This window comes from Lactuca sativa, chromosome 6 (genome assembly GCF_002870075.4).
Source record: "Lactuca sativa cultivar Salinas chromosome 6, Lsat_Salinas_v11, whole genome shotgun sequence".
NCBI lineage: Eukaryota > Viridiplantae > Streptophyta > Magnoliopsida > Asterales > Asteraceae > Lactuca > Lactuca sativa.
This window is the reverse complement of record NC_056628.2, coordinates 134,659,551-134,676,121: the sequence shown is the minus strand read 5'-3', so window position 1 is coordinate 134,676,121 and position 16,571 is coordinate 134,659,551. Positions and strand designations below refer to the sequence as shown.

At 35.2% G+C, this 16,571-nt stretch overlaps 1 protein-coding gene across 2 annotated transcripts; it reads left to right on the top strand.

The window, feature by feature from the left end:
* The first annotated feature begins 12,388 nt into the window (after nt 1-12,388).
* On the top strand, nt 12,389-14,762 carry LOC111919218 (PRA1 family protein E). 2 transcript variants are annotated; one of them, XR_002859433.3, is made up of 3 exons: nt 12,389-13,182; nt 13,875-13,947; nt 14,491-14,762. XR_002859433.3 is itself a non-coding variant. In XM_023914831.3 (2 exons), the coding sequence occupies exon 1, from the start codon at nt 12,536-12,538 to the stop codon at nt 13,172-13,174; it is 639 nt and encodes a 212-aa protein (XP_023770599.1). In that variant the 5' UTR covers nt 12,389-12,535; the 3' UTR covers nt 13,175-13,182; nt 14,491-14,762. The 2 variants fall into 2 exon arrangements, 1 of the variants encoding a protein (XP_023770599.1); XM_023914831.3 differs by lacking the exon at nt 13,875-13,947.
* Nucleotides 14,763-16,571: the final 1,809 nt, after the last annotated feature.

Below are 16,571 nucleotides of genomic sequence, written 5' to 3'. Positions count from 1 at the left end.
CCTTCATGGCCTCCCAACCCATAACATTAGCTACAAGTAGAGTTAAGGATTTGACTCGGCCGTCCCACCAAGTCAAAGCTTTATCGGTGAAGGTACAAGCAGCGAACTTCACCCTATCATACTCCGAACAAGCACAGATTTCAAAGATAGATTCGATTTTCTCAAACCATCGGGTGAAAGAAATGACACCTCCAGTGCCATCGAAGGACGTGGGTTTCGCGTTCATGAAATCTTTATAGGAACACTCCTTTCGGTGTTCCTGGCTACCTTCCTGGTTTTGGGGCTGGGGACCACCTCCTGAACCACCGGGGTTCATTTGAGACATGGCGGCTACCACTGCGGCAGTAACAGCTGCCTGGAACATCACATGGTCAAATTGAGGAGGAGGTGGCGGCGAGGGAGGATTGTTGTTCTTTGAGTTGGGTCTCTTTCTTGGAGGCATCTTGTGTTGGATTAGTGTCTAAGTCAATAACTATTTTGGTATGTACTTGACCCGATGGTGCATGGTCCTTTTGGGTTGCCTTCACCAAAGCAACTTGATAGGATGAATTATGGAGAGAAAGGATTAAATATGATTTATTAATATATTATGAGAATAATATATTAAAGGAGAAATCATATTTTTTAATTAATATTATTCAATAATTAATTGGTAATTAGTTTTGTGACTAAAAGAGATTAATTAAACTAAAGGGACTAGAATTGTAATTATAAGATAATTGCAATTTGGGCCATGGATTGCCTTGTATTAAGGAGTGGACGAATTCTATGGGGAAACCCATGGGGAAATCGTCCAAGGCCTTAATTAAAGGAGTCTGTGGGTTGCTTAGGGCTTAAGCATCCAAATTAGGGTTTCCTTGTTAGATAACCCTAATAGCCTTACTATATATAAGACCCTTATGACCCAAAAACGTGGCTAAGACTTGTTCTAGGGTTTCACACATTTTTGGTCAGCCTCTAACCTCTCTCATCTTCATCCTCTTGCTTATGGTGTTTGTGAACCATTAGAGGAGTGACATTTGTGACTCTAAGCTTTCTAAAGTCATTACAAGGGGATTTGGGATTGTTATTACTACATACAATCAAGGTAACATCTTAAACCTATTCTTATGTTAATATGATTACTTGTATGCTAGAATTAGGGTTTATAGTCTTGGATAACTTGCATGTACAATAAAGAAACCTAGATCCAAGCATTAGGGTTTGTATGAGCATATAGGATGTTCTTATAGCCAAAACCCATCAATGGTATCAGAGCCTAGACTGGTTTCTATTGTATTGATGCACTGTATAATTGAAAAATCGTTTTTTGTGTTTCTGGAGGCTGGACTCGCCAAGTCCATGCTGACTCGACGAGTCCATGCCTGACTCGGAGAGTCGGCTCGTCAGAAGGAGGGAAAACCGGGATTTTTTGCTGTTTTTGCTTAAGGATAGTTGCCTTATCATATTAGATCAATATAAATCCGATTTTATAATATATTTGACTATATTCTTGATCTAATTGAAGAAATTTATCAATTAATAAAATATTTGTTTCCTTATGTGAATTGATTAATTATTTTGATTAAATTGGTAAATTGTTTTGCAAGAAATCATTAAATAAATCAAATATGGATAATTATGTGATTAAATGTTAATTTAGATTATTTGTTATTTGATTCTTTTGCTTTGAAAAGTTTCATATTTTTCCCTTTAGGTTTTATAGTTTAAATTTGAACCCAAAAGTTTTGTTGTTTTGAAATTTAAATAGTTAAAACCCTAATGTTTTGAAAAAGGTTTCAAAACTTGCCCTCAAGTTTTGGAATTTAAATTTTGATTAATTGTTTAATATTGATGTATATTTAAATTCTAAATCCTAATGTTTTGAAATGTTTCAAAACTTGCCCTTAAGTTTTGGAATTTAAAAGTTGATCAAAAGTTTAATTAGGAATGTTAAATTCTAAAACCCTAGTATTGTTTTGAAAAAGTTCAAATCACACCCTTATGGTTTTATTAATTAATTAAGGTGTATAATTAAAAGAGGTTTAATAGATCCATAAAAAGTTTAGGTTTACAGTTTAATTGAATTAAAAGTATAATTGTTAAATTAAACCACCTAGTATTTTAAAAGTGTAAAATACACCCTATACTATATATATATATATATATATATATATATATATATATATATATATATAACATTAAAAGTCTAACATTATATATATGTATGATTAAAATTCAGTCTTACCGTTAGTAGGCCTCATTCACGAAGCTGGTCTATAAGGGGTGTTTAAGGAAATTGCCTATAAAATGGCGATTGAATGGGTATCCACTCTTACCCACCGCACTCTTGACTAGTGGAGGGTCGTTAGCCGAACGGGTAGGATGGGACAAAACCTTCCATTATAAGTATAATGATATACTAAAGTAACTAAATGCTTTTACAAATTCCCAATCTTAGTTACTTAGGCTAGAGTGAATTGATGCAATTCCATGAAATTACACTTTGTGCCCTTGCGAAGACGTTAGTGGAGCGTGTGTGGTTAACCGGCACACTAAATGGTTCTAAACAAAGGTAGCAAAGGGTGACTCAATGTTTGTCATAGTTCGGTGGAGTGTGTGTGGTTTACCGGCACATCGAATAGGTGACTGTAACATGTGAGGGCACCATGTAAGTTTGCATGGTTATTCACACCCGCTTTGTGATCCTCGGCATCCCAGTCACAAACTAGAGGGGCATATCGAGATTTAAACATGCCATTGAAATGTTCAATGAATCTCATAGGATCTAGGAGTTTTCATAGATTTAAAACTTAAATTTCTTTTTTGTTTTTCATGGTGGAAATTAGTGAATCGTCATTCACTTACCTTCAAGTATTCTGCAATTAGGGTTACGGCATCCCTCTCCCGAGTTGTAGAATATTGTGTTGGGTCCTAGCCTTAGTATCTCATTTGGGTGATTTACTAAGGGCTCAATCAATCAACTAACTTGAATTCGTTTTCTACCGTTTTGTAGATGTCAAAGTTTGACAACTATGGTCTTCCCAAATCCCGTGGAACAAGCTTTCCACATGAAAATGATATTCCACGATTCGATCGAGGAACAAGAAATCATGCTTCACTTCCTCCACCTCCTCCAATTATTCTCCTTAACCCACAAGTTCAAAGGCTTGAAAAGTTCAAGATCACTCAAGCCCTTTTGGCAAGTAAACATAAAGAAGGAAAGCCGGTGTATGCACACGTCCTAGGGATGAAGTCACACATTTATAGGTTAAGAATGTTGGGATCTGTTGTCTGTGAGGAAATGGCTGTTGATTGGGTTCTTCACTCACTTCCTAACTCATATAGTGAGTTCGTAAGAGAGTACTATATGATGAACCGCGACGTGACCCTTATAGATCTCACCTATATGCTTATTGCTGCTGAATCAGAAATGTTTTGGCGCAATGGAAAAGCAAAGTTGATTGGTGAATCTGCCTTTAAGACCTCTATGGATATAGACAATGGCAACGAAAGACATGCTATGATCGAAAAGTTTGATCATAAGAGAAAGGCAATGTCTGAAGTAGTTCCATGTCATGTTCCAAAAGAGTCAATTTGCTTTTATTGCCAAGAGAAACGACATTAGAGACGAAGCTGCCCCATTTACCTAAGAGATCTAAGAGATGGGAGAGTCGAAATGTATGGCTCTAATATAGGTAAAATCTATTAACTAACTCTTTTAAGCTTCTATTCTAGATTCGTAATACATAATGTGATAAGTTGCAATTGATGTTTTGTAGGATCGAAGAAAAGAAAGGAAGCTTAAGGGAAGAAGTGAGCAGAATCTAACCGTGAAAGAATGGATTTCGATCGCATTTCTAGAAGATTAGATTCTTGAGCTACTACTTAGAGTTAGAATTAGATTGCTAAGAAAGATGTATTAGCATAGTTTTTCAATGAATTGCATTGTAAGGACAAATTTTTCCGCAATAAAATAAATTTTGATTTTAAATTTTATTTATTTATCCTTGCAATGGCGTGTATGAAAAATTGATGTTAAAATTATTAACAATAATGGATTTGGTTCTTATTATGTTATTTATGGAAAGTCGAGAATTTACCAAATAGGGAGAGTTTCTCATCGCCCAAGTTTCAATTGGACAGAAACTTGGAATCATGCGACTTGGTTGCACAATGAATGAAAATTTTCATATTTGGAAATTAGACTAATTCATTGACAAAGTGTCAAATGAAGGACTAGGAGATCGAGCACACAAAGTTGTGTGTTGATCAAGTCCACCATAAGAGTAACAATGGTATTCGTCATGATTCACTAAAGGTTTAGTAAATATGATTATACTTACAAGATTAAGTATAATTATGAATTGATTGAAAAAGTTTAAATCAATAGCAAAACGAATAAGAAGAATCAAGTAGGCAGAAAGATAAAAGTTTCTCCATTCTAAGAAGAAGGGAGAGTAGCTTTTATGCTTTATGATAGGTCTTAATGATTAAGAACCATATCTCAATTGATCCTCTAAGTGAGTCTTAGTACAATTGTATGTCTAAGAAGAGGAATCAAGGATTGAAGAAATGGTTAAATCAGGAAGTCAATCAAACTTCGTTCCAAAACAAGTCTTAAAGTTAAGATTGTGACATTGAGTGGATAAGTATTAAGAAGGTTTATAACATTCATCAAATGTGGAAAGTTGTGATGTCTTGGATAAGACAAAGACCAACTGGGACCAATTTATGAAATGTTTTGATAAAAGCTACACTAACTCTTGAATATTTGTTTGTCAAGAAATGTTTGTTGACAAGAGAATCTTATATGTAAAGGAGTCAGTGGGAGTCTTAATGTCTTGAAAGGTTTCAAGAACAAATCAAATAAACCTTATCGATCATCACTAGCACACGAGTTGAGGTTTACAACCTATCGTGTTGACATTATTTTGTTTCTGTGCCATTCCAATTGAGTTAATTATGCATGTGAGTTCTATGAGTTCTCATTTTGAACGCATAAAAGGCAAGGCACCTTAATCAATGAAAGGTACATTGATAGGAAAGGGTGAGTTGCTTAACTACTTGGAAGACGTGGTGGGCAGCTGTGCTACCATAAGGCAAGAAATCGAGATTAAGAAAGTTCGATCCATATGAGTTTGAATTTGTCGTAAACTTTGGTTTTGACAAATTCACATGGATAGGAACAAATACACCGTTTAAATCTAAGTGTCATAAGATTTCCTACTTCATGAAAATGATTGTGAGGAAATGCTTTCACTAAGAAATATTTTAAGAAGATAATGGTTGTAAAATTGCATTCTCGAATTCGATTATGGTTACGGTATCCCTTTCCATAATTTGAATTGCGAGGTTTGGTAATTGTTTACACACACATATGAACTATCTAAGGCAAAGGTGTATAAGTTCAAGAAGCCTTGATAAAAGATTATCAAAGCACTAAGTATTAGAAACATGAACTTAAGAAATTCAATAAGCATTGTTTTTCTGAAAGTTAAGCTGTTTCTGAATACATGTCAAAGCTAGTGGGAGCATAAGTGTTATGTTTATAATAATCATCATGATAGTGGGAGCATAAATGTTATGATTGTATGATTATTATGGAAAGTATTGCAAGTTAGCAATATTAATTATAGAAAAACAAGAGTTATACCTTGCAAAGTCGTAAGTGTTGTAAAGTTGTTTTGCTATAATTAAGGGAGAGAATATTATGCTTCATTTCAAATCTAAAGGCTTAGGTTGTGGAATGTTAATAAACTTAGTCAAAGAAACATAGTGTGTTCTTAAAATATCGATTATGATTACGGAATTCCTCTTCATAATTCGAATTTTGAGAACATAGCAAGTGAAACATTATGGCGGAAGATTGATAAAGTATCAAATCTTTATGTAAGACATTATGCATTGTGTCCCATACGCTTCGGGTATAGGATCGATTGCAAATGCTATAATATTTGACCATTCTAAAATTTTCCAAATGTCTAGCGCATTTAGAGGGAAAAAGGACAAGAATCGGTTTTGACTAATATAATTAAACAACTATCAAAGGACAATCCAAAGTTCGCCGAGGATTGGTCGCTTGTGAGTAGTTGGAAGTATAGTATTGGAAAATATGGAAATGTTTCCATATTGGATGGACCATATCGACATTATTATGAATAGATAAGATTTTATTAAGAATAAGTTGTCATATGGAAAATATGGAAACGTGTCCATATTGGGAATTGAATATTGAAAATCTATGACTAGATTATAAACTTTTATGCAAAAGGATGTTCAAAGGAATGTACTTTGGGTGAGAGACATCATATCTAAGGAATTGTATTGTAACAATTTCCGATAGAGGACTTTGTAATTTCATTGGCAATAGTCTTTGTGACCTTGGTGCAGTGACATTACGAAAGGATCATTGCATAAAATGTTAGAATCTAGCATATTCTATAAGTAGCAAGAATTTGATATTCTTTCACTTATGGAAAAAGGATTTGGAGTTGTGAAATGAGTATGATTGGAAATGTCTTCAATGTGATCTATTTCACAAAGTAAGAACCATAGGTAAACATTGTGTGCATGCTAGGAGCATAGGACAAGTGTTGTAATTCAAGTAAGAAGTTGATTAACCGAAACAACAAATAATGAGTAATCGATATGATGATAAATAAAAGGTGTTTTATTTATACTCAAAGGTTTGAGGCCATATGGGATTAGTATTATTCTTGTGTTTCACATTTACATGTTTTGACTTCCTGAATAATTTAATTGGTCAAGAACAGTCAAATTATTCGAATGGGCCACAGTCGTTCATATGTTGGAAGTAGGTATGAATGAAGACTGTCGTGAATTGGTGTGTGGATTGTCTGAAAGAGTATTAGACATAAGCAAATGTTTGCTGCAACGTTCATGAGTGCTTATGAATATGAATTTGAGCATTGGATTAAACCCACGCTCACTTGGATCACTCCATGAAATTGTATCACGAGTGATTGGTGAGACAATAACATCTTATATTCTTGAAACCGAGATGTGTGAGTTGTATCTTGCAAATCGGTTGCACATTGATAATATGTAAACGCACTAGTAACTTGGTGTCATAAAACATATTGTTGTGTGTGATTCGGTGAGTAAGTGCAAGCGAGCATTGAGTCAAAGTTTATCCGTTCCTTTTATCCAAAGAAGGATAAAAGCGATATCTTTGGGCCCCTCGATGATTTTGTGATGACAAACGTAAATGTTCGGCCGGGCTAGGGCTAATTTGATTTGTTCAACTAGTCAGTCATCATAAATCGAGAATCGAGATATAGTACAAAGAGAATGATTTGAAATCATATCTCATATGATATCTAGAATGGAGGAATATATGATCACTTATCTAAGGACACGCGTATCTGATAGGATCAGAGTTAACAGCGGCTTTGGAAAGCTACGATTGCAGATCAGGATCTGAAGTCATACGCATAATAGTTATTAGACTTATCCAAGTGGGAGACTGTTGGATTAGTGTCTAAGTCCATAACTATTTTGGTATGTACTTGACCCGATGGTGCATGGTCCTTTTGGGTTGCCTTCACCAAAGCAACTTGATAGGATGAATTATGGAGAGAAAGGATTAAATATGATTTATTAATATATTATGAGAATAATATATTAAAGGAGAAATCATATTGTTTAATTAATATTAGTCAATAATTAATTTGTAATTAGTTTTGTGACTAAAAGAGATTAATTAAACTAAAGGGACTAGAATTGTAATTATAAGATAATTGCAATTTGGGCCATGGATTGCCTTGTATTAAGGAGTGGACGAATTCTATGGGGAAACCCATGGGGAAATCGTCCAAGGCCTTAATTAAAGGAGTCCATGGGTTGCTTAGGGCTTAAGCATCCAAATTAGGGTTTCCTTGTTAGATAACCCTAATAGCCTTACTATATATAAGACCCTTATGACCCAAAAACGTGGCTAAGACTTGTTCTAGGGTTTCACACGTTTTTGGGCAGCCTCTAACCTCTCTCATCTTCATCCTCTTGCTTATGGTGTTTGTAAACCATTAGAGGAGTGACATTTGTGACTCTAAGCTTTCTAAAGTCATTACAAGGAGATTTGGGATTGTTATTACTACATAACAATCAAGGTAACATCTTAAACCTATTCTTATGTTAATATGATTACTTGTATGCTAGAATTAGGGTTTATAGTCTTGGATAACTTGCATGTACAATAGAGAAACCTAGATCCAAATGTATCTAATTAGACTTCAAACCACTAGTTAGATAAGAGTAAACACTTCTAAACGCGAAAACACTTCAATTCAAGTGTTTGGAGTGACCCGGGTAGCATCTATGGACGAGTATGGCTTGGATATGGAGTTTACTCTTCAAGAGTAAACTCCTTTAGGAGTTTACGGTCCAAATGACCCACTCCCCATGAGTTTACGGCCGTAAACTCATGGTGGGGGTGTTCTTGGTTGCTAAATAGCCTTATAACTCATGAGGGGTGATGTTAGGCTTGGTTTCAATGCATTTGAATGAGATTTGAATATCCTAAGGGCCATTTGAGGAGTTTACGGCAGTAAACTATGAGTTTACGGTCGTAAACTTTTATGTTCCATGTCTTAAGGTGTTTTGGTGGTCCTAGGTAAATTACAATGCACATAGGAAGGTTCTAGGGTTGATTCCATGGCTTAGGAAGTGATTGGGACTTGAATTGACCTTGGAAAAGTAGTTTACGGTCTATGAAGATGTTCTTGGGAGTTTACTACCTTAAACACATGATTTTACAACCGTAAACTCATGTTTTTTCATGATTCATGGGTTTTAGTGGTTGTAGGTTAAGCATACAAAGTTCTAGGTCCAATTCCAAGCTATACAAGGTGTTAAAGACACTTTAACACCCATTGGAGGAGTTTTATGGTCTAAGGAGGTGTGTTTACGGTCCAAGAATGTTCTTGGGCCGTAAACTCAATTTTTTCCCATTTGTGTATGTTTTGGTGCATTTCTTGAAGGATTATAAGGTTCTATGCACTCATGGAAGTTCATGGAGGCTTTTGGAGGTGTTTAAGGGCAGTTTAACACCTTTAAAAGGTTTTTATGGTCCATGAATGAGGGTTTACAGTCCAAGCATGCTCTTGGGCCGTAAACTCATGTTTACCCCCTAAATGGTAAGATTTTGGTGCTCTAAGTCCATTCCTGCAAGTCCAAAGGTCTTAACTAAGCACTAAAAGTGGTTTGGAGGGGTTTTGGGGCTTCAAAACCCTCTTTAGAGGAGTTCACGGTTTTGGGAGGGTCCCCAAACCGTAAACACATGTTCATGGGTTTTTTGGGTGATTCAAACATGAATTTGCATGCCAATCAAGTTAAACAACAAGTTAGGATGGAGTGTTTACCAAATTGAGGCTTGAAATGGGGTTTTTGGATCAATTTCGAGCTCTAGAGAGAGAGTAGTGAGAGAAAGTGATTTTAGAGAGAGAAAAAGCTTCAAAATGATGTCACTCAATCCCTTATATAGGGGTTGAGTTTATGGCCGGGTGGAATTCTACCCGATACTGACATTAGACGAGGCTTTTGGTTGCACCCGATTAAGTTGTCGTAACCCGATATGGTTGAAACTAAAAATTTTCCAATTATTAAATTGGGGTGTTATCATGAGTTTCTAATGTGTTTGGACACCCATTAAGTCATAATAAACGACCCAAATTTAATGACTTAATTTAATAACGAAACGAAAACAACTTGAAGACGACGAATTCATTAACGGAACGGGTTACAATAACGGACTAAACTTCGGGTTGTCACAGACTCACATGAATAAAGAGTTGAAATCCACTACTCAAAGTCCCAAAGAATCAGATACACAAACCTCCTAAACCATACATAAGCTAAACCTCACGCTATAGCTTAACACCCCTCGAAGTTTGACCAAAAGTCAAACTGGTCAAAGGCCAAAGTCAACCACTAGATGACTCCCACGTCGTGACCACTCATTGGTCACGTCATGGCATCTTCACGACAAAACATTCGTGGTGGCACCAGTCGTCACGTCGTGGATAGCAGATTGCCACGTCGTGAAAGCTGAACTCTCACGGCTTAATGGTGTAACACCCCAAAATTCAAGACCAAAAATTTCAATTTTTAATTTAAAGATTCATAAAACAGATTACTGAAAATGCCACCAATGTTATCTCATATCATGAAAAACATATGTCAATAAAAACATATCATAGGAAAATAATGTCAGAGTACAAATCCCAAGACTCTCATGTGCGGAAAATTGAGTGTGTGATGCGTTGCAGTCATGTCGGCTCCTTTCCCTTGGAAGAAGAGGTAACTGAAACCAAAACTGTAAACCGTAAGCACGAAGCTTAGTGAGTTCCCCCATTATACCACATAAACACATATTGTCAGGCATATCTAGGTGTCCGACCTATCCTATCAGGCATATTTAGGTGCCCGACCTACCCTGTCAAGCATATATGGGTGCTCGACCTACCTTGCCAGACATATCTAGGTGCTCAACCTATCCTGCTAGGCATATTTGGGTGCCAGACCTACCCTCCGGTTTATTTCTACCGGTTACGGTGACTATTTCACCCCTACCACTACCACATAATAGCATATCAATAAACACATAAATCATACACAGACAATGACTTACCAGACAATTATCACAAAGACAATCGTCCCTACCATAAACAACCACTAGTAGGCCAACATTGGTGCCTCCGACCCACTCCTACAGGAAGGTAACTCACCTCGCAAAGCTGAGTGTCGAATATCATGATAAGGAATCTCTAACAGTTGCTCTAATGACTCCCCGACTATCATCTAACCAACCCAACTCGAAAAATGAGCCAAAAATGCCATAAATTCTAGATCTACGGGGAGAGAACCAAAAAGGTATATGTTTTATACCTTCTCAAGCTCCACAATATGCAGGAGATGCAAGACCTCGAGTGATAAACTCTTCCAACCGGCAAGCACACCATCACCTTCTTCTTCAAGGGCTAAAATCATCACAAATAGCTCACATGGTCAAAATGAAGGCTAGGGTTTCATGGAAGGTAAAGGGAGGTGATGGAGGCTAAGGGTGTGCAAACCCTAGCCCACACTTCCCTTAAATAAGGGTATAAATCCCGAAGTTAGGGTTAAACACCTAGACAGACGTCACCACAAGCTCGTCACGTCATGACGCAAAAAATCGATGCTCGCTAATATAGTTATTGCCACGTCGTGGTAACCTATGTCTCACATCGTGGCACAGGGTTTTTCCCAAAAACTCCATCTGTGACCCCATTAAGTCTTTAGTTGATCCATTAAGGAAAACGGGTGTTACAAGAGTTGTGTTTCCGACGTTCACCTATTTTTTCATGATACTTTCAATCGGCACCCTGAGTGATACCAAATCATCTTTTATGGAGGCAATGTTTTTCCATACTTCTATAATTGATCTTTTGCAATTCATGTATCTGGCTTATCTTGAAGGCTGTGTAATCCTTTTATAATACAACTCCATAGTGCTTAGGAATCCCTCAGGTAACATCACTACCATTTTACAATAAGGGATATATTAAACCATGCTATTTAGTTTTAAAATAAAAAGTTTTTTCGTCTCACCACATAAGAATCGCCTCCTAATTCCTTCAAGTTTTGTTTATAACTCTAAATGGAGCAATAAAGAATGAAAAGAAATAGATAGGTAGATTACCTAAACCAATTTAATGAGGGTTAAACTCCCACCAAAAGACAATTTTTGGCCTTCCAGTGTGACAATTTGGATAGGAACCTATCAATGATTGGCTGCCAGTTTCTTTTAAGGTTCATGTTGGCACTTATCGAGACGCCAAGTTAGGTAAACGAAAGAGATGTCGGTTCACACCCGAGAAGAGATGCCCACCGGGCGGTTTCTTGTATGGAAGATCCAAGATTATATTTTCTTTCTTTGTAATAAAAAAAATATGTGTTACGTTTTTAAATGATTTGTTGTATTGGAGGAGAGTCAGCTTACCAAAGAGCTGCAGACTAGTTTGTATTAAGTCATCTCAATACTTACACTATTGAACTATTTATAAGCCAATTTTATTTTTATAAAAATGATATACAAAGTTTTAAGTAAATATATAATTAGGGAGTGTTTGGATTAGCTTATTAGCTTATTGCTTATTGTTTATTTGTGGTAGGAATAAGCAATAAGCATGAGGAGAGATACTTATTAAAATTAGTTTATTTAGCTTAATAAGATGGATTTTATCCAAACACTCAAATTAGCTTATCGTGAAAATAAGTAATAAGCAACTTTTTTTTTCCTATCCAAACACCCCTGAGTTGTCCTTTAAATCGTATTTTTATAAATTTTTACAAATGGTATACAAATTTTATAGCATTAAATAATGATGATGGTGTGCATATACTTTGATGAATCAAGACCACGTGGCACTGTCGGTTTCCATTTCTTCTAACTACCTTTACCTTTACAGATCCAGTAGCAATAGCATCCCAAAATCTAGGGTTTCAATTTGGTAATCGTTTCCCATTTTTCTGTTACCAATAAATCTCTTTAACAATGTCCAAGATCTCAAACACCGGTTACAGCGGAATCCCCAGCAGCACCGCCGTCAGCAGCCCCAGCACCTCCACCCTTCCACCAGGGTCTCCTTCCACAATTTTCGCTCGGGCGAGGTTCCACACGGAGAACTTCGTCGCCAAGCGCCGCCCATGGCGAGACTTTTTCGACTTCTCCGCCATCTCTCGGCCGATAAGCTACGAAGACGCCATGTCTCGGATCAGGCAAAATCTCAACTACTTCCGCGTCAACTACGCCATGGTGATGCTTCTAATAATCTTCCTCAGCCTCATTTACCATCCGATTTCGATGATTATTTTTCTGATCGTACTCGTTGCTTGGTTTTTTCTTTACTTCTTCCGGGATCCTCGCAGCCCTATTATGATCTTCAACCGAGTTGTTGACGACCGAGTCGTGCTAACCTGTCTGAGTTTAGTAACAATCTTCGCCTTGGCTTTCACGAATGTCGGAATGAATGTGTTCGTCTCCTTGCTCATAGTGGCTGTGATTGTGGGGTTACACGCGGCGTTTAGAAGCCCTGATGACTTGTTTCTTGATGAACAAGAGGCGGTGGATGGAGGTTTGCTTTCCGTTGTTGGTAGCGATTCTTCATCTAGAGCAGCTTACAGCTTCAATTGATGATCCTGGTACGTTTGAATTTGAACATAGCTGTTGTTCTTCAATGGTGTGATTGATTTGTTCCTTTTGGATAATATTAGATGAATCGATGGGTCTGTCTGTGTGTTGTACAATTTTGTAGGGACAATGTCTTTTCTTGTTCCCTCTCGCAGAGAACGATTGTAGTTTGATATGTGCTTTCAATACATTTAGGTTGAATCTGATTACATCGTTCTTGTATGTTGTATGTTGATGGAATTCTTCAAAGCTTTAGTGCCATTCTTTGTTCATCCAAATCATTTCTTTGAATAATTATTTGTATACAAACTTGCAAATACTTCTTATTGCTTTTATGCTTATTAGATACCGCATTGAATTTAGTTGGAATTCAGGATTCCATAGGGTTTGGAATTGGATTGCATTCCATTCCAATCCTTGGTTTGGTTGCAATTGCAAATGAGCTCGGTTTCATCCTAAAACCCATGGAATTCAATTCCTAGCATTTCATCCTTGTAAAATTACTCAAATACCCTTTTATACCTAGATTTTCACAAGCAACACAATTCATCAATTCATCCTTGTAAAAATAATTCTCCAATTGAGCAACAATAAGATGACCTAGATCTCGATTACAAAAAATAACCCACAAATTTTTTGATACATTCGGGCCTCATAAATTGAATGCAGTTTTATTTATTTTATTTGTTTGTTTTTTTTGTAGAAGAACATCTTTACCTTGCTTGACTAATGACAAATTTAAGGATGCCAGATCTCTTTAATTCAACCAAAGCCATGTGAGTCATGTTTGGCACATTATAAATAAGTCATTTAAATTTATTAAATAAAAGCCAAAAACAGTTGGAGGTGTCAAACCTTTCAGTTGAAGACACGTCTAAAGAAGTGTATTACATCCTATACTTCTTCTCTTCTCTTTAATTCATTAAAACTAATAAAAAAAAAACTTTTCTTGATGTATAAGTTTGGTTTAATAACTATTATTATATATATTTGAATCAAGAAACTTTAACAGCAATATTTCATTAGATTAGTCATATCTCAAACATATAATATATCCAAGTAAGACTATGGATGTATTTGTTTTAGTTTTATCATCAAATTTAGATTACTATATACTTAACATAACATATAAAATAATGTAATTATGCACAGCTGTGTATATAGAGAAGCATAGTGGGTATTTCTTTTTTAATTTTAATCAGGTATTCGGATATATCCGATAATATATTTATGTTTATCCAATATCCGACCCATTGTTAAAATGGGTAAACCGATTACCCGATTTTCCTTACCTAAAACCTGTATATATATATGTTCAGGTGTCGGTTGTTTTCGATGGGCTTACTACACCATTTCTTTGTCCTGTCGCCTCATAACCATAAAGCAAATATTAGGCTTAGCGGAGTGGAAGTGCCAAACTCCTCGCCATGGCTCGCAAACTATTTGAAACACCGCCCCCTAGCTCTCACTAGGGGGCTCGCCATTGATGACTTGCTGCATGCATAGTGTGATGAAAGAGAACGTTTCTTTTGCTTGTGATTGGATGCAATATTTCACATTTAAATTGATATAATTAAATTACACTTTTGAATTGATATACCAGCTTTTGAATATATATATAAAATTTAATATTAAATAAAAAATATTTGTTTATTAAAATAAAGTAATTAAATTAAATTACAAAAAGTAAATACAAAAAATATATTTATTAAAATATAGTAATTAAATTAAATTAGAAAAAAGAAAATACAAAAAATTGAGTGGTAAGAGTGTTACCACTTCTTACCATATGTTAAATGTGGGTGTTAAAAGGAAAAAAAAATGATGTGATGTTTAAAATGCTTATGTGGCAAGGTACTAAGAGTGTCGCCACTCCTCTTAGCCTTATTCTCTTCCCAGTATAAACATAACACACTCAGTCATTCCAGACATCTTAACATCATTTTTTACTCTTTACCGTTTCATTCTGGACACCACTCTCCATTTTAAATTTATTAATTTTTTAATATAAATAATATCTAATAAATAAATACAAATATAAATATAGATTAATTAAATTAAAAATATTCATTAATTCATAAAAATTATAAACATTACAAATACTTAGGCTGTGTTTGGCGCGTCACAGCTAACTTATTTTTTGAGCTTTTTTAAATTGTTATTTTTGTCAAGCCAAAAAGTAGCTTATAAGTTTGCTTATAAGCTAGCTTTTTAAAAAGCTACTTAGGCTGAAAAACTAGCTGATAAAAAATAACGTATGGTAAAACTAGTTGAAATATATAAAATTAATTAAAATGACATGTAAGCGTATGCGTTTCTATAATTAATTAAGAGGTGTATTTGGAAAAAAATTTTTAAAAAAAAAACTCATAAAAAGCTAGTCTAAGTAGCTTTTCAAAAAGCTAGCTTATAAGCTAAAAAAAAAAAAAAAAAAAAAACTGAAAAAATAAGCTAGTTGTGGCGCGCCAAACACAACCTTATACTAGCTTTTTAAGAGATTTTTTTAAATTTTCCAGATATACTCATTAATTAATTATAAGAACACATTCTTTTAAATGTCCTTTTATGTCATTTCATATTTTTCAAGTAGCTTTACCAAACGTCATTTTTTATCAGCTAGCTTTTCAACTATCAACTAGTTTTTTATTTAACAGCTAGTTTTTCAGCTATCAGTTAGCTTTTCAGCTAGTACGCCAAACGTAGTATTATTCCTAACTGCTTTTTGCATAGCTAATGTTGAGTGGAGGGCGTCGCCTTCCAAATCATCCGTCTTCGATTTAAAGGTTTCTAATTCCGCCTTTTGTTCCTTCATCTCTACTGTTACACCCCCAAACCAGAACGACGGAATCGTTCGAGGGCGGATGACTTCATGTAGTATCATAACAGTTGAATTTTTGTAAAGAAAGTAAACACAACCATCATAAATATAATTTAAAAGTTACATTGTTGAATACAATACATTTCTCAAAATAAATTACAAAATGATGATTTAATAAGTTTTGAAACTGACGTCTTAGCGTCCATTTTGCAAAACCTGATGTTTACCTGTATTACTGAATCCCTGAGAAATACAAGTAGTTTTGAAAAAAAGTATCAACAATTAAGTTGGTGAGTTCATAAGTGTTTTTGTATAAGAATTGTATGACTTTTTGTATAAAAGTAACTGAATGTGTTCCTAGAAAATCCAATATTTTCCATAAATGAATAGTAGTTTTAAAAGTTCCAAAAACCCGAAATGCATAAGTATTTTCCATACCTAAAATAGTGTAAGTAGATTTATATATGTATATATAATCACTAAGACGTTTGATAGCACCGTAAATCAAATGTTTCAATACTTTATGTGAGTTTTATAACCGTACTATTCACCTAGACTGTCTGTAACAACATTCTTTAGGCG